General features: G+C 39.0%; 1 protein-coding gene across 1 annotated transcript in view; it reads right to left on the reverse strand.

Moving 5' to 3' along the window:
* agmo (alkylglycerol monooxygenase) overlaps positions 1-20,844 on the reverse strand; it is a 119,574-nt gene that overhangs the window by 67,638 nt on the left and 31,092 nt on the right. Inside the window, exons 4-5 of the mRNA XM_057833811.1 lie at positions 1,274-1,377; positions 1,107-1,202 (exon numbers count right to left, since the gene is read on the reverse strand). Coding sequence (XP_057689794.1) covers positions 1,107-1,202; positions 1,274-1,377 — 200 coding nt within the window. The remainder of the gene's footprint in view (positions 1-1,106; positions 1,203-1,273; positions 1,378-20,844) is intronic.

Here is a 20,844-nt window from a genome sequence, read left to right on the forward strand (position 1 = left end):
GGTATGGTGTTCTTCGGATGCAATTCAATATTCTTTTTCCTCCAAACACGAGAACCTGTTTTTCTACCAAAAAGTTCTATTTTGGTTTCATCTGACCATAACACATTCTCCAAGTCCTCTTCTGGATCATCCAAATGCTCTCTAGTGAACCGCAGACGGGCCTGGACGTGTACTTTCTTCAGCAGGGGGACACGTCTGGCAGTGCAGGATTTGAGTCCCTGGCGGCGCATTGTGTTACTGATAGTAGCCTTTGTTACTGTGGTCCCAGCTCTCTGTAGGTCATTCACTAGGTCCCCCCGGGAGGTTCTGGGCTTTTTGCTCACCGTTCTTGTTATCATTTTGACGCCACGGGGTGAGATCTTGCATGGATCCCCAGATCGAGGGAGATTATCAGTGGTCTTGTATGTCTTCCATTTTCTAATAATTGCTCCCACAGTTGATTTCTTTACACCAAGCATTTTACCTATTGGAGATTCAGTCTTCCCAGCCTGGTGCAGGTCTACAATTTTGTCTCTGGTGTCCTTCGACAGCTCTTTGGTCTTGGCCATAGTGGAGTTTGGAGTGTGACTGACTGAGATTGTGGACAGGTGTCTTTTGTCCCGATAATGAGTTAAAACAGGTGCCATTAATACAGGTAACGAGTGGAGCCTCGTTAGACCTCGTGAGAAGTTAGACCTCTGACAGCCAGAAATCTTGTTTGTAGGTGACAAAATACTTATTTTCGGATCTAATTTGGAAATAAATTCTTTAAAAATCAAACAATGTGATTTTCAGTTTTTTTTTCTCCCCACATTCTGTCTCTCATGGTCAAGGTTTACCCATTTTGACAATTACAGGCCTCTCTAATCTTTTCAAGTAGTAGAACCATTGGTGGTTGACTAAATACTTATTTGCCCCACTGTATATACTCATTGGCTGACGTTTATGATGCTAGACGTTCAATCCATTTGAAGTGGGAGGGATGGCAGTGAATGAACAAACGTTCATTCGCTGCCACCCTCCCATTTTAAATGGATTGGACGTCTACTAGTGACAAACTAATTCATTGCAATACAATCACAAGAGCCACATGATTTGACAACATGTTAACATAATATTTACAGTACCTCTGTGTGCAACCAGAACTGGAAGAGTAAATTGAGTTGGATGTGGACGGCAAAGGCAGACGGAGGCACAGCCAAGGCCATGGGCACATAAAAGATCTGAAAAAGACAGGAAATAGGATTCATGACTGTCTTTTACGACTTTTGGAAAGGGCGTTATAGGAACACACCCACGACGTCAGCTGCTGTGTGAGCGATTGTCGCAGGGCCGTACTGAAGTTATAGTACTCGGAACTGTGATGCACCTGGTGGGACGCCCACAAGATGGCTACTTCTACACAAACATCAAACACAGAAAGACATACAAAGAGTTTAAACGCAAAAGCAGACATGTCCATTCAGGTGAATTCAGTAAAATCACTCTTTTTCGGACTACAAACCACTACTTTTTCTTCATAAGGAAGCAGCTAATTTATAGATTTGTACGAGCTAACTAACATCACGGATCCTTGTTTCATTCATTCATTTTGTTTAGCGGCCTGAGGTATCATGGTTACTTTTTAACTTTGTGTGTGATCAGTCTCTACCTGTTAGTGCCAGTTTCCATTACCCAACAACACGGTCATTTCAAGTACATTGTCGAACACACATTTAGCAATTGTAGTGCCAAGCAGTGTTGTCACTAACGCGTTACTGCCATCTGATTACCTTCAGTAACAAGTAATCTAACGCATACATTTTTACAAACCAGTAATCTGATTAACTCATTTGCTCCGAAAAACGTATAAATACATTCTACTTTTAATTTTTTCAGAGTCCCAAAGACGTATCCATACGTCTTTTAGTTTTTGTTTTTTGTTTTTTTCTCATAAGAGACATCTCTGGGTTCTCATTCAACTGAGCTCCAAAGCACAAAGCTGAAAATCCATTTTAAAGCAATAAAACTGGTCACTGGAGGGCAGTAGCGAATTTGGTAAGACCCGCAACCCAATTCAACGGCAACGAACGGCCAGGCCACACAGCCGGGGCGCCGGCGGACGGATGCCAGGTGGCGGACGACCGAGCAGAACTACCGAGAGGACGTCCGGGATGTCAGGCACTAGACGCAGAGCAGAATGACCGGGAACGTTAGTGCAGCGGACGATCTCGTTGAGTCCGTGCTGCTCGCCGAGCAGACCCCGCAGAGACTCCAAAAAATCCATCTTAATGAGACAGGCGGCGATGAGGGAAAAGTTAACCTGGCCACAACAGCATCATCTCAGTTAGTTATGTGCAAATAAATTGTTGCTTTGCTATGAAAAGCTCTATTTGGTGTTGTTGTTTATGTTATTTTGTAAAAGGAAAACATTATTCAGATGTAACTAAGGCAAAAATAGCTGTGTTAAAGTCAAAGTTATGTTTGAAATGTAAGCTTTCACAAAAAGCTCAATTTCTCTGTTTTTTCATCAGAAATTGGAAAATTGCTCAAACTAAGCTACTTTCTAATCCTGATTTCTAAAGAATGGAAGAAGATATGAACTTACTTTTTATTCCTGCTGAAAGGAGAGAGTCTAATCTTTCTTTTGGTGGGTCCCATGTTTATATAGCAATAGAACTGAATTTTCTGTGGGCCTTGCAAAATAAGTTAAAATCCAGTGAAACGGCCGGAAGCGAAGGGCCTTGCTCCGGTGAAAATGGCTGGGAGTGAATGCTGATTAAAGTAAAAGTAATATTGTAGTCACATACGAAGAGCATTTTGAATAGAAAATGTTAGAAAGGTTCCCGCTACGTGTTCGTTTCCATGGTAACAGCTCATAGGTCTTCCTGTTTTGGTCTCGAGTCACGTGCGCTATGTGTTTTGGGACTGACATGTGCCAGTGTGTGCGCACATTCGAGCGGATTGCAGCCACATGTTGAGAATGAGATGTACGAGGGGATATTGATCTGTATGCGTCCATGAATGAACGTGAGTATTTTTCCTTCATTCTGGAGGGTTCCAGCGATAGGTTGGAGTCGGTACATGTGCAGCCGTTTCATAGCTTTGCCATGGCAATGGCGGGTAGTCATCGCTCCCGCTCGTCCTCACGAAGTCGGTGATAATTTTTTATATCAATCTTTGTGTGGCACATTTATGCCGTAAGGTGACATGTTTAGCATCTTTGTGATGTGTTGTAAGTCCGATTGAGTGTAAAGTGCTTAGATACGCCACATTTTGTGGCCAAATTTATTGCGTGTGTGTACGATGCATCAGCGCCCGCCCCGACCTTTGTTTTTTTTGCATGGTGCATTTTATTTGTGTGTTGTTGATTATTTTGCAGTCAACTTGCATTGTTTTATATTAGCACTGATAGGCTGTTAACCTCTCAACCCTAACCTCTCAACCCTAACCAGAAATTCAGAATTTATGACGTTCGGCTTAATCTTCGAGTTAGCGGGTTTAGGGTTTAATAAGGGTTAGGGTAAGGGCTTGTTAGGGTTTAAACAAATTCCATGCAGTTTGTCAGTTATTTGTTAGTTCCAGGGGCTCCGGAGTGGCTAAGCTAGCGCGAGTCAACGGTGTTTGAAATCAATTGCATGGACTAATTACACCCCCGCTACCTCAAAGATTAAGCCTTGTGTGAAAATTCTGATCTTTCCCTTTAAATTAAATTATCAGAAAGTCAATTACATGCGATGACATTTTTCTGTTGTCATTCTTATGTTGAGCCAGCAAAGGGAGAAAAATTGGTAAGAAATGATAAATTACTTTTAAAGTAACATTTACTTTGATAATAAAGTCATGAGTAAAGTAACTAGATTACTTTTTAAGGGGTAATAAGCAATCAGTAATTAAATTATTTCAAGTAATCTGTGACAACACTGGTGTCAAGGCTGCGTCGTTGAGAAGTCAGGTTATTCAAAGGTTCATGCTTACTTTTTGTCAGGAAAAGACCCTTAATTCCACAGGCAAAGAAACACTTAAGGCTAACCATGAGTGGTTTGGCAGATTTTTAAAACAATATTCACAGCTTGCTTTGACAAAACATTTATGCTAGCACATTGCTAGCTTGTTCGGCATTATGGGGGTTTCATCACCAAGGAAGGCACCGTCTGATGCTAGGTGCCATTACAGAAGAACAAGTTATGGCTAGCTGTTTTACGTATATAAAAAGAACTTATGAACAACCTGCTATGCTAAGGCTAACCAGCGTTGGGTAAGAAGTGAAGATAAAGTGGACTTTATTTAATTTATTTTTTTAATTGGAAATTGTAAGAAGTCCGCTCTATCATGTGAAATTTAAGTAGCATGTTTCTGAGTGAAATCTGCTATTTTTTTGTTGTGTCAATATTTTTGTTGTTGTTTTATTTCATTTATTTATTTATTTTTTTATAAAAGTCACGATCCAGCTATTCATGTTGGCAGTCATCATTCATTTACCTTCAAGGTTCATTTCACTTGGTTTGTATGCTAAATTAGCTTAGCATCTTGGATTAAGGATGTAAAAAAATGTCTCTTCTAACAACAAAAGCTCTGCTGTCTGAAATGTCTCGCCAAGTTTTAACTTTTTAAATCACCAGTTTTAGTTATGATTCTTCTGCCGATTTGTGACACCCGCATCAGCGTCACACTTCATTTTAACAACCTAGTTAACTTTTAAAGCATCGGGTAGATGTTTCCGGACCACCTCGTGGACACCGGGAACGCTTCGACACCTTCCACTAATATCATAAAGGGAAATTAAGTGGTGGTTTTACACAGAAGTGCCGATTTCTGGTTTCACAGCACGGCTGAGCCCAGTTTGAAACCATTTTATGAGGTAATTTTCAGTTCATCTCAAGATTGTTTTCAGGTACAGTGATTTACGGCGTTTATGATTTCACGTGCTTGATTTCACTTGTGTATCGAGTCCGACGGTCGAAAAATCGGGGGATCGGGGGTCTCTCGCACCTGAACAAACACGTTGCTGAGAAGCGCGAGTGCGTTCCAAGGTCCAATCAACGGGAAAAGGGGGGAAACCCAGAAGAATTCCCGAGGATACTGAGGGAACTGACACGCTCCAAGTACAAATGACGGCTTTGGGATTAGGACAAAACAAGAAGGATTTCAACGATTCCCAAGCGTGTGAAGACTCAAAGTGTGGAAAAGACAGCTGTGGACTCCACACACTCCAGTACCACCAAATGGAGCTTTTTTCTGCCACATGTGCACAGACTAGAGCAACGTGATGAACACTCACATTTGGGCCATTTGAACTATTTGTCAACCTTTTATATCAGGAGTGTCAAACTCATTTTGGTTCGTGGGCCACATTTATGGCAATTAGATCTCATGCGAACCGGACCAGTTTACTTTTGGCCACATAAGTTAACTCACTGGCTGCCATTGACGTCCAAACCATTTTGACTGGGTGAGGGCGAATGAACGAATGCTACTGAACAATGTGCAAAGCATTCACAGCCAGTCCTTCCAGTTTTAGTGAATTGGACAACTATTGTTGTCAATGGCAGGCAATGAGTTAATTTTGCGTCAGTGCTTTGTAATTTTGAGATACTTACGGGTCACTTCCTTTGATTTTTTTTTTATCATTTCCTGTTGATTTTTCGGGCATTTAGGACTGTTTCCTTTTTATTCTGAGGTACTTCCAGGCATAAGCGGAGTTTAAGGGGGGGCCTGGTGGCCGAAAAGTGTCATTGCATGTAATTAACTTTCCTATATATGTATAAAAGCTGCAAAAGCATTAAAGCAAACAACAAAAATGAATGAAATGAACAAAAAAAAAATTGTTATAATGGGTCAAAAACAGATCATGTGACTAGCACCTTAGACCTTCATTTGCTTTGCATATTATTCGGAAAAAAAAAAAAAAAATAGGGGAGGGCAATTTTATTTTTCAAATGATTTTTTTTTCTTTGTTTGAAAATATTTTTCGGGGATTGAAGCCACTTTTTGGGGGATTGAATGATTTAGACACAAATGTCCGTCCCATAATATGGCCCAAAACAAAAAGGCTTGCTAAAATAAAACTTTTTCAATTAAAAATTAGGTGTTCAAAAGCAAATATTTTCTATGATTGAAATTTATCTTTTTTTGATTGATGTGATTTTTTTGTTTGAAAATATATATTTTTTTGTTTGAAGCAACTTATTTTTTGATTGAATAATAAAGACACAAATGTCCTAGCCAAAATGTGGCCCAGACGCAAACAACATTACTTCAATCAAAAAAGTTGCTTCAATCAAAAAAAAAAAAAAAAAAAATGACTTCAATCAATACAAAAATTCCCCCAAAAATTTTTGGGGGGAGTTTCAAATTTATTTTTGCATTAAAACACTTTTTTTTTTTTTGATCGAATAATGAAGACATCTCAAATCTACCTCCATATGGCTCCGCCCAGGGGATACAATTTTTGACTGGGGTAACTACATTGGCACGACACCGGCGGGTGTATCATATTCAATGGATGACGATCTTGGCGAAAAGTATAGCTGTCCTAAGCAGCCTGATTTAGAATTTCCCTAAAGAATGACGGGAAACAAAAAAACGCTCTCTTTCAACTTATTGTTATACATATTCTTGTAAAGTTAATTTTATTGCTGACACTGCGTTTTGGGGTCATCAACATGTTGTGCCCCCCCTGGCCAAAAAGTCAAATTCCGCCTATGCTTCCAGGTTACTTCCTTTTGATTTGGTGTCACTTCCTGTTGGTTTTACGCCATTTTTGAGACCATGGTCCTTAGTTGGAAAAGGGTGGCGTGCCCTCTTCGGGTCAGGGATGAGATCCTGCCCCAAGTGGAGAAGTTCAAGTACTGTATCTTGGGGTCTTGTTCACGAGTGAGGGTAGGAGAGAACAGGAGATTGACTGGCGGATCGGTGCAGCGTCTACAGTGATGCAGACTCTGCACTGGTCCGTAGTGGTGAAGAAGGAGCTGAGCCAAAAGGCGAAGCTCTCGATTTACCAGTCTATCTACGTTCCTACTAGGAGTGGGAACCTCTTGGAACCTCACCATACGATACGAGTTGCGATACAAAGTTCACAATCACGATGATCTGACGATATGGCGATACAACGATTATCGATACATTGGTCAGGAAATCATTCTAGGATATTCTACAAACAACTAATTAACAGAAAAACAAGCTTTTAGTGTGAATTTGAATTAGTTTATCACTAGTAGACGTAGAGCTGGGCGGTAAACCGAAAATTTACCGTCACCGAAATTCTTCACGATGACCGACGTAATTTTGACCATGTCGGTAAATTCGGTAAATTAATAAAACAAGAAAATAGTCTTTTCATCCCGCTTTGACTTTGTGTTGTTCGTCTGTGTTCATTCCCCTTTAAGAAAGCAGCCAATGTACTTACGTAGGGAGTCACGTGATCATCAGGAAGCCAATCAAACAGAAGCCCGGTTAGCTAACGCTAGCAGCTAACGCTACAAGCAAAACGTGATGGAGTGTGGCTTAAGGGAGGTTCGCCAAACTTTCACCCGACATTTAGTAGACTCTTGGTGGCATCCAGACGGACTTTCACCTGCTGTCCTCCCTTGTTCTCATGATTTCCGGAGATTGTGCTTTCAGTGCTTTCTACTGGTAGCCAGGCCACAGGCTAACGCTAGCGGCCGCTAGCGGCTAACGCTACAAATGAACGTGATGGAGTCGGATAGCGGCTCTAAAGCCTGAGTTATACTTCCGCGTCAGACCTACGCCGTCAAGGAAGAATCGAGTTACGACCCTACGCCGTAGCCTGACGCGCACCTCTCGATTTTTGTAACCTTCGCGTCGCGTAGACGCGTATGACGTAGCGAAAACGGACTGCGATTGGTCCGCTCAGACTGTTGTTTCCGGTTTACCGCGAAAACACCGCCATTGTACAATAGAATCAAACATTGTTTTCTACACGCAAAAATGGACCAAGCTGACGGGAGTATCATCGAAGAGCAAGTCTCGTCAAGAAATTATTATTGTGATTGGCAAGGTCGGCGATCGAAAAAATAAATAAATGGAAGAACCACCGAGACGTGGGTGGTCGGAATCGAGTGGCCACACGAAGCGGTGACCCAGTCGGCCAAAAACTGCCAACTTTTTATCACTTTATGTCGTATTTTTGGTTGGTGCACTTCATCATTTACTGTGTACATATGTTTCAAGTATATGAAGAATAAAGCACAGATTTGGTGTCAAAAGAGTTGTTTTGATCTTTAATTTTCAATAACAGACAGTTCACACACACAATACATCATCACTGATTGAGAGTGCCTCGGTGCTTTTTATGATAACCTTAAAATCAAGCCTCCCAACCCAGTTTGGGAAGTTCCCTAGACGCCAGAAATCTGCTATGGCTTCCCACTGGCTGGTTGTAGGACACGGCAAACAAATCAGGCTGGAGGGCTTTGCAGACCTTGAACACAGTGCTCGACGCCAGTTTGAAGCTAGCCGCCACAGCTAGCTCTCTCCACCCGAGTCTAAAACTCTCTATGCGGCATCAAAAGTCGGCCAGACCGCCTCGAAACCGTCTTCTGCGTCGCCTGCCCGTCAACATTTGTATGTTCCGTATTTATTCAGTGTTGATGAGCAGAATATTTACTTTCAAGAGTTCCATCTTGCATTGTTTATTTTTCTCCGACTAGCGGAAGTAAACAAGCATGCCCCAAAACCGTACAAACATAACGCCACGTCCCTCTAGTGGCTTGGCGGTGAATTACAGAGCAACGCGTTCCCTCACCGCAGAACTATCGAATGTCGAATGACGCCGTAGTCGCTACGCCGTCACCGCAACGCGGGAGTATAACTCAGGCTTAACCTTGTCGAAACGGCTGAATTTTATGAGTGGATTCGGCACGGACTGCATCTAGCAATTACTATGTCGCGTTATTTTGTATCTGACTGTGTGTGATTTCTCTGATAGCTTTTGTGATGGTAAAGCATTCAGCATAAAGCACAATCCAACGGTGAAACTTATAATATGACCGAGAAATGGCCCCAGCTATTTTTCTGTATGTGCTTAATTCTGTGTCATTATTGCTATCATAAAATCTAAAGTCTTTCATTTGCAGAAGATCAATATAGCTTTAATGTGTGTCTGTCTGTCTGTTTGGAGGTTCATGTATGCGTGCATTTATTAAAAAATGCACTGGGGGGAAAAAAAAACCCTGAAACCATAAAGTAAATACTTGTATTGAATAATTATGTCAAAGCAGCCATTAACAATAAACTGTCTTTTTGAAGTGTACTGTTCAAGCTGCAAGTCATTTGTGTTAGAATGACATGTTTGCACAGGCATATTGATTTTGACAATGTACGTTGTTCAAGCCATACACGCTGTTATAAATGCTCATACTTGAATTCTTATTGTTTACAATACATTTTTATAAACTTAATGTTTAGACTGCATGTACAATTGTTAAATATATCAAATTGAATGCTGGTAACTAAATCAACAAGAAACTGTTCATCTGTATTTCATGCATTGATTCAGATTTTCAAATTATATACCATCCGCTTGGGCGACTTTATCGTCACTTATCGTTATTGAGGTAAATCTGCTCAATTTATCGTGATACGTGTTTAAGGCCATATCGCCCACCCCTAAGTAGACGTCCAATCCATTTGAACTGGGAGGGTGGGAGGGATGGCAGTGAATGAACAAATGTTCATTCGCTGCCATCCCTCCCAGTTCAAATGGATTGGACGTCTACTAGTGATAAACTAATTCAAACTGGGAGGGTGGGAGGGGTGGCAGTGAATGAACAAATGTTCATTCGCTGCCATCCCTCCCAGTTCAAGTGGATTGGACGTCTATGGCTGTCAGTGGCAGTCAATGCCAGGGAATTAGGTAATTTTGGGCCATTTAAAGTCTCACTGGAACAGCACCAAACAAAAGTTCCAGCATCATCACCCTGTCCAATGCAGATTCTTGACTCTTGACACCTTGTCCAATGCAGATTCTTGACTCTTGACAAGGTGATGATGCTGGAATTTTTGTTCAGTGCCGTTCCAGTAAGATATACAAAGATGATTGCCTGAAGAAGACATCAAAATTCCCTCAGTCCTTTATGATATGGGGCTGCATGTCAGGCAAAGACACTGGGGAGATGGCTGTGGTTAAATCTTCAATAAATGCACAAATTTACATTGAAATTTTCGACAGCTTTCTTATCCCTTCACTTGAAAACTGTGAAAGTATTCCTTGGAGAAAGACTCATCCAGTCTGTGTCATGGCCTGCAAATAGCCCAGATCTCAACCCTATTTAAAACGATATCTCGATTCTTGGCAGGAGCATATCGATAACCTTTTGGGGTACAAAGTATCACGATAAATCACAATTTCGATATTTTGTCACACCCCTAGTTCCTACCCTCACTTATGGTCAAGAGCTGTGGGTCGTGACCGAAAGGACAAAATCCCGGATACAAGTGGCCGAAATGGATGGATGGATGGATGGATGGATGGATGGATGGATGGATGGATGGATGGATGGATGGATGGATGGATGGATGGATGGATGGATGGATGGATGGATGGATGGATGGATGGATGGATGGATGGATGGATGGATTTGGTTTTTCAGGCATTTTGGACCGTTTCCTTTTGGGTACTTTCAGGTTACTTCTTGTTAATCTGGCGTCACTTCCTGTTGGTTATATGGCATTTTTGGGTCACTTCCTTGGCTGACATTGATGGCACAATTTTGAATAGGAAGGGTCAAATGAACAAATATAACTGCAGACACGCAATTGGGCCTAGTGCAGTAGTGCATGCACTCGATCACATAGATCACAAATTTTTTTATGTACAGTATGAATGAGCCTTCCCGTCTGGCGGAACAACCCCAGCTTGGACCCTTTGGCCGGCTTATTCTGCACCGAAGGCCAGATGTTTGATACCCCTGTTTTATATGCCTCTCATTTAACTCACTGGCTACCATTGACAGCAATAGATGCCCAATCCAATTTGACTGGGAGGGGCGAATGAACATTTGTTCTTCCGGCAATGTGTGTGGTAGAATCTGTTTTTTAAAATTCAATTTTTAATTCCTGCAGTATTGCAGTCACTTTTATTGATTAACGGTTAACATTGTCGTCAATAATACTAAGCAGAATGCATTTTTTAGATTTACAGTATATTACTAACTGTTCACTGACTTCATTCTTAACTATTCCATGTTGTTCTTTAAAAATCGTTTATTTTTCCTTTGTAAATTTTGCCACACAAGGTGACTTTTATTTCATCTTTCTTTTATATATCATTTTCATTTTTCTGAGGATTGTATTTTGCTCCCTAGACACTTTTAGATATTCCATTCCCACAATGTTAGCCTTGTCGAGTCTTTCTGCCCACGACCCAAAAAAACCCAAACCAACAGTAAGCAAAGCGGCTAAGTGCTAACAAGCCCTGAATGCGGTGTTGATCTATCATTAAGTAGTCGTTACTGAGGAACAAGCAGAAAGTGTTTACTTTCACGCTTAGTTCCAACACGGCACTTTTCTTTTCTCCCTCTTTTCCTTTTTACGCAACAGTAACGACGCTTGGCGTGGTCCAGCAGCGCGGGCGCATTAAGATTGATGCGCCTTGTCACCGCTAGGAAGTGGGAAGCGCTAGGCTTCGGTGAAAAAATCCGTGTCCTCATCTCTGAACTCCACAGGACGCCGCATAGTTTGGCAGGCGCCGTTCAGGAGGAAAGAGCTCTTAAACGCTGAAAAGCGGTGAAGTAGAGAAAAAAAAAAAATCAACCAGACTCTGGCCGCCTCCACAAACATCTTCGGAACATTTGCGACTTTTATGGAGGATGTTAACGGACCATCGCCTGTTGTTGGGAACTGGGCTCGCCCTCGATAACTATTTGGATTTTGGACCAAAACAAACAGGAAATTAGAACTATGCTAATAGCTACAATGCTAAGAACTAAAAAAAAAAAAAAAAAAAAAAAAACTAACTTTTTAACCATGTCTTCATTCATCTTCTGTACGGCTCATCTTCACGAGGTTTGCGGGGGTGCTGGAGCCGATCCCAGTTAACTATGGGCAGGAGGAGGCAGGGAACATGTCAGTCGATTGTTTTTAAATATAAAAAAATACTGTATATAAAATTAATTATAAAAAAAAAAGGATGAATATGAAGCTCCAAGATATCATTTATTATCAATATATTTATTCAAAATAAAAATAAAAAATTGAAATAGTACAATGCTAAGAGCTTAAAGAGTAAAGCAGTATTCATTAATTAAATTTTAAATTAGTTTTAAAAAAGCTATTCTTAATTTTAAAAAAATATGTGGGTTTTTTTGGGTTTTTTTTTTTTACTTAAAAAATGTGACATACTTTATTAAGTGATTACTGAAAATCTAAAATTAATTTGAAAAAGATTTTTTCAGATTCAAATTAATTTTTTTTATGTATTTTTTGTAGGGATGTCAAAATTATCGTGTCAACGGGCGGTAATTATTTTTTTTACTTAATCACGTTAAAATATTTGACGCATTTAATGCACATGCCCCGCTCAAACAGATTAAAATGACAGCACAGTGTCATGTCCACTTGTTACTTGTGTTTTTTGGTGTTTTTTCGCCCTCAGCTGGTGCTTGGGTGCGACTGATTTTATGGGTTTCACCACCATGAGCATTGTGTAATTATTGACATCAACAATGGGGAGCTACAAGTTTATTTTTTGATTGAAAATTTTACAAATTTTATGAAAACGAAAACATTAAGAGGGGTTTTAATATAAAATTTCTAGAATTTGTACTAACATTTATCTTTTAATAACTACAAGTCTTTCTATCCATGGATAGCTTTAAGAGAAGGTTAATAATGTTAAAGCCATCTTGTCGATTTATTGTTACAATAAAAAAATACAGTACTTCTGTACAGTATGTTGAACGTATATATCCGTCTTGTGTCTTAAATTTCCATTCCAACAATAATTTACAGAAAAATAGGGCATATTTTATTGATGGTATGAACTGCGATTAATTACAATTAATTTTTAAGCTGTGATTAACTCGATTAAAAATTTGAATTGTTTGACAGCCCTAATTTCTAGTAATTTCAATATTTTAAAAATACAGTGGTACCTCTACATATCTGTCCAACGTAAAATTTGACTATTTGACCATTTGTTTCTCCATCCGACGACGTGCTCGAAATACGACGATTTATGACAACACCGCAGTTTGTTTTCCCGCAAGACGGACGCACGGCAGATTTTCTTGTGAGAGAAATCAACATGGGTTCCAAGAATGTTAGCGCAGGTGGTGAAAAAAAAGGTCGGGCTTGCCATTGAAATGAAGATGGAAATGATAGAAAAATATGAGCGTGGTGTGCGCATATGTGAACTGGCTCGATAATATGGCCGTAAAATGTCTACGACGGTCCTCCTCCGTTCGCCAGTCTTTATAAGTTAAGGTGACAATTACTATTATTGTAACATCGCCAAAAAAATCGCCAGCTTCATCAGGTTTTTAATCATTTAATTCAGAACTTGTGCAACACAACATGCCTACTGTCTGGCGCAGCTGAACATGAAAAGTGAAAGTAAAAAGTCCTCTCTCACTCTGTCACTCGGCCATGCGGTGCATTCAGGTACAGCACGTAAAACACATCCACCACATTAGAACCGGATTCATTACATTGTTATAGGTATTATTATTAGGTAAGTTATTAGTTTTGCTCATTGAAATTGGTATTTACAATAGTACCAGCAATTTATTAAGGATTTGGCGTAGCTTTTCAGACTGTGAAACGAATTAATGGAATTACAAAGTATTCTTATGGGAAAATCCTGCTTGACATATGACCATTTCGATTTACAAACAAGGCCCTGGAACGAATTAACTTTGTATGTAGAGGTACCACTGTATTCCAATAATTATTATCATTTAAAACCTTCCTTGAATTTTTTTCTGTGGTTGTAAGGGAAAAGAAGATCAGGAGGTAAAAATAAAAAAATAAATAAATTAAAAAAAAAAAAAAAAAACATAAAACTACTACCGTATTTTTCGGACTATAAGTTGCAGGTTTTTTTTCATAGTTTGGCTGGGGGTGCAACTTACAGTGTGGAACGACTTATGTGTGAAATTATTAACACATTATTGTATCATTTCACATGTTATTTTGGTGTTTTGGAGAGACACTGATGGTTTGGCAAACTTGTTAGCATGTTCTTTATGCTATAGTTATCTGAACAACTCTTAATAGCTATGTTACATTAACACAGGGGTCCCCAACCTATTCCACTAAGGCACACTGTGGGTGCAGGATTTCATTCTTACCAAACAAGATGACAACACTTTTTCCCCAATCTGGTGTTTTACAAGTGCAATCAGTTGATTGCAGTCAGGTGTGGCTTGTTTTAGCAGAAGCCTCATTGGTTCAACTGTCTCTGCTGGATCGGCTGGAACAAAAACCAGGACCCACAGTGTGCCTTGAGGACTGGGTTGAAAACCCCTGCCGGCCACGTTCGCATTTCATTGTTCATGCATCACGTAACATTATCATTAGGGTTGTTCCGATCATGTTTTTTTGCTCCCGATCCGATCCCGATCGTTTTAGTTTGAGTATCTGCCGATCCCGATATTTCCCGATCCGATTGCTTTTTTTTGCTCCCGATTCAATTCCAATCATTCCCGATCATTTTTCCCGATCATATACATTTTGGCAATGCATTTAGAAAAAAAATGAATAAAACTCGGACGAATATATACATTCAACATACAGTACATAAGTACTGTATTTGTTTATTATGACAATAAATCCTCAAGATTGCATTTACATTATTAACATTCTTTCTGTGAGAGGGATCCACGGATAGAAAGACTTGTAATTCTTAAAGGATAAATGTGACTTTGTATATTGTGACTAAATATTGCCATCTAGTGTATTTGTTGAGCTTTCAGTAAATGATACTTAAGGCCATGCCCAATGCATGATGGGAAGTGGAACCATGACAAGTGAAACCACGACTGTGCGTAGTGCTACCAATTTATATATCTTCTCTGCGATGGGATATAATTCAAGGTGGTAAGTAAAAGATCAATTGATACCTTGCCTCCCCACACTGCTTCCCATGATATTGCTTAACGTAGGGAGAGGGATTCTAAGGCTTCAGCCAATTAAAATAAGGCTCTAAAGGCTGCCAAATTTCACTCTACTCATGTTTTGCTGCCTTGGACCTCTCTATACTGGCAAAACGGTGCCATTACAGATGGAGAGCGACAATGCGTGAGTGGGTCGTGCAGAGCATGCATTAATTACGTTAAATATTTTAACGTGATAAATTTTTTGAAGAATTAAGTCCCGCTGTTATTGGAATAAATTTGATAACCCTACCTTAAGCCTAAACTAAAGACTCTGGATAAGTGTATCATATTATGTCTGTAACGTTAAATAGAATTAGAAAACGATTCAATTAAAATATATATATATATATATATATATATATATTAAAAAAAGGCATGGCCGATATTTTTTTGCCGATTCCGATACTTTGAAAATGACGTGATCGGACCCGATCGATCGGCGTCATCTCTAATTATCGTACTGTACACTTATTCAGCATGTTGTTTTCTATTGTATTTTTATTTTAAATTGCCTTTCAAGATGACATATCTGTTCTATGTGTTGGATTTTATCAAGTAAATTTCCCCCAAAAATGCAACTTATACTCAGGTGCGACTTATAGTCCGAAAAATACGGTACTTGCCAGAAAATGTGACATTTTCTACCTATTTGTGTACAATACCAGAGCTGAAAAGTTATCAGTCGAATTAGAATAATCATTCTATTGTGTAGATAAACTGTACACGTTACTATTTCAAACGAGAATTGATCGAATGCTAACATGCAACAATAAAAGCGCCGCACTCCCGCCAAGCCAGCAAAATACTCTTAGCATGACATCACGCTAAGCGGGCAGCTTGATTTAAAGTCCTGCGAATGGAAGTTTGTCCCGTCCATCATGGTGCTAATGGGCTGTGAAGAAGACGGCCGTGTTTGGATTGGGTGCCTCTCGGCCAGCGAGCCAACTCAAACACATAGAGGAGACCGGACCGGACCGATCTGGCTCAGTCACGCAAATACGCTCTTGTTGGTCAGGCCCACTTTGGCCCGCTACAAACAACTCCATCTTGCTGTCGGAATTGTTTTCTGAGATCTTTTATAAACAGAATTCACCCAATTCATGTCTCATGGAGTGAATACAAAGATGACAAAAATTATCAGTGGTGAAAATGTGTATCGAATGAAAAAAAGGTTATCCCTGTCGTATCAAGTCAAAATCGTCTGATATCAACTGATAAGTATTCATTGTCAGACCAATGTAAATGAGTAAACAGTTGTGTAATGTATTGAATGTAATGAATTGGTATAACTGCATTTTCTCTGTAGGCATACTTAAAATGATTACAAAAAAATCGCTCTCAACAAATTGAGCTAATACTACAAAAATTGTATTTTTGAAAAGGATTTTTTAACCCTTTCATTACCATTTTTTCCCCGAAAAAGATAAATGATATGAACAATTATATAAATCAAATCAAATTGCTAAGACTCCTATACCCACTGCGATTTTTTAAAAGCTGTGGAACGCATTGCCCAGCAGGAGTAAAAGGGTTAAATGACCAATTAAACTGCTGTTTTTCTTAAAATTGATTTTTTTCTTTCATCTTTTTAATATTTTCCTTAATTTTTTTCCCCACTTTTTTTTACCTTGATTCGCGACGTATTATGACTTTTTTTTTTTAATTATCTTTAACATGTTGTTTACCTTCATTTTTTGCGAAAATTGTTTTTTATTTCATTATAATTTTTAAGATATAATTTAAAATATATATTAAATTTTTATCAAGATGCACTGAATGCGGTTTTTCTTTAAATATTTTTTTTCATCTTTTTAATATTTTCCTTCATTTTTTCACTTTTTTACGTTCATTCACGACATAATAGGACTTTTTAAAAATATATATATCTTTAATATCTTGTTTACCTTTATTTTTTTGTGAAAATTGATTTTTATTTCATTATTATTTTTAAGATAGAATTTAGAAAATATATTTTTATCAAGATGCACTGAAGAAAATAAAAATTACGTCTCAATGTTATTCAAATTAAAGACAGTTGACATGATTAGTTCGTCAAAGACAAGTGCTGTCAACACTAGGGGTGCAACGGTTCAGTTAGCCAACGGTTTGGTTTGAACCTCGGTTTTGGGATCACAGTTTCGGTTCGGTTTCAATTTGCGTTTTGCTTTTTTTTTTTTTTTTTTTTAAACTGCCTTTATTTTGCTTTTTAAAAAAATGAAATAAACACTTAGAATGTAAACATTTTCGACTGTTAAAATGCCTCTTAGCTCTTTGGCTAGTGTAGTGACTGACTACTGAAATACACACACAGTAGTAAAAAAGTTACTTGGCAAAGTAACTGGTGATACCGTTCATGTTTTTTTTTTTTTTTCCCCCATAAAAAAAAAACAAAAAACAAATAAACATACCCAAAAACATAGTAACCTTTGTTATGTTTGGAGGTCATTTAATGTTGTGAATCAACCGTTAAAGTTGACAAAATTGATCCCGTTCTTGCATTAGTTCCCTTTTGTCTACTTTCGACATGTGAACATTTTAAAACTGTTTCATCCTTTAAAGATAGACTCAAGTCAAGATTTTGCCGATTTAGGAGTATTTTAGATAAAAAGTTGCTTAGATTCGCTCGTAAGGTTTACTACAACAGAGCCTTTCTGAGAAGTTTACTGCTCTAAAATGGCGGCTGTTTACTTACGCTACCGAGTGTCATTTCACATGTAGTTCTATATGCATGAGGTATCTAGGCGTAGATTATATGTTGTCAGCTAAGTCAGGTAATATTGGAGCCACCTAGCCTAGCATCGCGTTTGCTACAGCGTCTCAACAAACACTCTTCCCTCTCCGAGTCTCTGACTTTTCTCGTGTCATTCAACCAACGCGTTGTCTCGTTGCAGAAACGGTGACCAAATCCGAACGGATGAAAAAAAAAACGTAATGCATGAAAAACGCTCAGATTTTCAACGGAACGTACGGCGTACACATTTAAAAATGAGTGCTCACTTGTACAAATTACGGCGAGACCTTACAATTTGACAGGTATGAAATATCTTGGACCGTCACAGTTAGGTAGTAGCACTCTCTAGCACGGGACGTCCAACTTCCAACTATCAGTGGTCAGGGCGAAACTATGTGCTTTAGCGAAATCATCTTCGATGGCTTTGCGTGCCATTTCATAAATGTCGGGGATTACGTTGTTGGAGAAATATGCCCGCGAGGGAACAATGTAATGCGGGTCAAGCGTTGCAAATAAATTAACAAAGCCCGCCGTGTGTTTTCACTGGTGTCATCTTCGGGGTTGTCCTACCCTGAGAAAGTGATATCTGTGGGTGATGCTGGCTGAAGTGCCGGAGTCATGTTATAAAAGTGTTGCCATTAACATGGGGAACAAGCGCTGAGCAATGCTTGCAATTGTTTTTTTCTTCAATATTTTCTCTCCCTCCGCATTGTAGTCCACGGGGAAACCAAAATGTTGCCACACCGCAGATGTGAAAGAAGCCGGTGCTTCCTCAAAATTCGGTCTCTCCACTCCTCCGCTCGCCATAGCTATTTGTTTTCTTTCTTGTTTCACTTTCACTTCGCTTGTAAACGAGAGAGGGCGTTACTTGGCTTCTATTACACAGGTGCTTGAAAGCGATCCGACATTTACTTGTGGGGCGGGAATTTCTCCACAGCGGTGCTTCACGTCACAAACAGGCACACAGAGCTCAATCAATTCATTCCACAAGCGTTCGGAATACATTATTTGCAAAACCGAAAAGGCGCGGTTCATAAAGGCGTATTGAACCGTACACGGCGAACCGTACGGTTCGGCTTTGAACCGCAAACCGTTGCACCGCTAGTCAACACTTTGCTCAACAGCGATGAGCTCTTGTTTTCAGAAATGACAGTAAATACTGTAGATCACTAAAGAGCAGAGATAGACCGATTATCGGCCGAGCCAATTATCGGCGCCGATATTTGGAAATTTGCCGTATATCGGTATCGGCCTTATTTTCAATCCGACCGGCCGATATGAAAAAAATCTTTTAAAAACTGGTTTATTTCAGCTCAGATGCAGCTGCACCGCTATCCTACACTAGTATACACCCAGTCCTCTGATTGGTTCAACAGTAAAGGTAAATGGAGTTACACTTTAAGGGGTTTAGTATCTTGCTCAAGGATAACTAGACAAGGTCATCAGGGCTTTAGGAAATTCAGGCATTTCTGAAGCTATTATTTTCTACTTGTGTGATACAATAAACATGCTTTAGGCATTTAAATGAAGTTCAGTGTATGCTTCATTCAATTTTTTTACATCAATTTTTTACACTTTTAGTGCAAATGAATATCAGCTCCAAAAATCCATTATCGGCCCCTCTGACTACTTAATAATCGGTGTCGGCCCTGAAAAACCCATATCGGTCAATCTCTACCTAAGAGGAAACAAAACGAAGTGGAAGTGACAAACAAGGAAAAGGAGAAAAGCCCGTCAAACTTAAGTGTTGCACAGGTGGACTCATACTTCCTGGTCTTCCACTTGGGGGCGGGGCAATTGTTACAGTTCTTGTGTATCCTGCACAGAGGCCAGGAAGTGGCCATCAGCGCGAAGATTTATCAAGTGGCCTCTGGGGGCCACGTAGAAGCTTCCCTGGCAGCTATCTTGAAAGAAAAACATCCACACAGGAGAATGTCCCAGCGCGTGTGTCGACTTCTTTTTTCAATACTTAACTCATTGGCTGTAATAGATGGCAAGAGATGTCTAAGTCATCGGACTGAACCATCCAGTTCAGACCAGATGGGAAGTCTATTGCCATCAATGGGAGTGTAGCAAAAATAAAATAAATAAAATGGAACGAAATGAATGTTGAATTAAAAAAAAACAATGTTAAATTGATATACATTTAAATGAATGTTCAAATAAATACACATTTCAATGAAGGAATAAATGACGAAATAAATTGATAAATTTGGAAATAAATAAATAAATAAATAAGTGAATGGGAAAAAAGCCCAAAAAACAATGAAAACTTGATTTTAAAAAAATATATCTAGAAAGCTAAATACAGTATACGTTCAAATAAATAAACAAAAATTTAATCGTAAATAAATATTGAAATAAATAAATGTTACAGTAAATGAATAAAAAATAATTAAAAGCGAAAAATATAAATGGAATAAGAATAATAAAAAAATATAGAAAAATAAAATTAAATGTTGAAAGTAAATAAAATCAATACTGCAAAAAAAAAAAAAAATTACTGGAATTTTTAGACTATAAGCCTCTACTTTTTTCCCCTCGTTTTGAATTCTGCGGCTTATAGTCCTGTGCGGCTTATTTGTTGATTTATTTGGGTTAATAGGTCACACTTTATTTGAAAGTGGCATCATAAGACTGTCATAAAACCGAATGCTTATCCAGAGGTTGCGCTAGACTTTTTTGTTGTCTGTCATTTTGACTGACAGGGTCATAAAAATCCGGTCATAATCTATTTTTACCCGTCATTTAAATTTTTAAAATGATAATAATGACATATTCAATAGTATTTAGTTTTCATTCATTTTTAATTAATATTCTGTCCGAACAAGCTTAACAGAGAATCCACACCGTGCCATCACACATCAAGCAGATGAATATGTAACTTTTTCTCCGCAGTGACAAAAACAGCTGACTGTGGCCCCAGTAGGTAGGCTACATATGGAACAATGAAATTAACAGTTCACCTGCTGTGGCCTGAACGCAGTCTCACACCTTCCTCCTTGCTGCCGCTTGCTCGCTCAGTAGTTGCCGAGG

The sequence above is a fragment of the Corythoichthys intestinalis genome, chromosome 4, assembly GCF_030265065.1.
Source record: "Corythoichthys intestinalis isolate RoL2023-P3 chromosome 4, ASM3026506v1, whole genome shotgun sequence".
Classification (NCBI taxonomy): Eukaryota; Metazoa; Chordata; class Actinopteri; order Syngnathiformes; family Syngnathidae; genus Corythoichthys; species Corythoichthys intestinalis.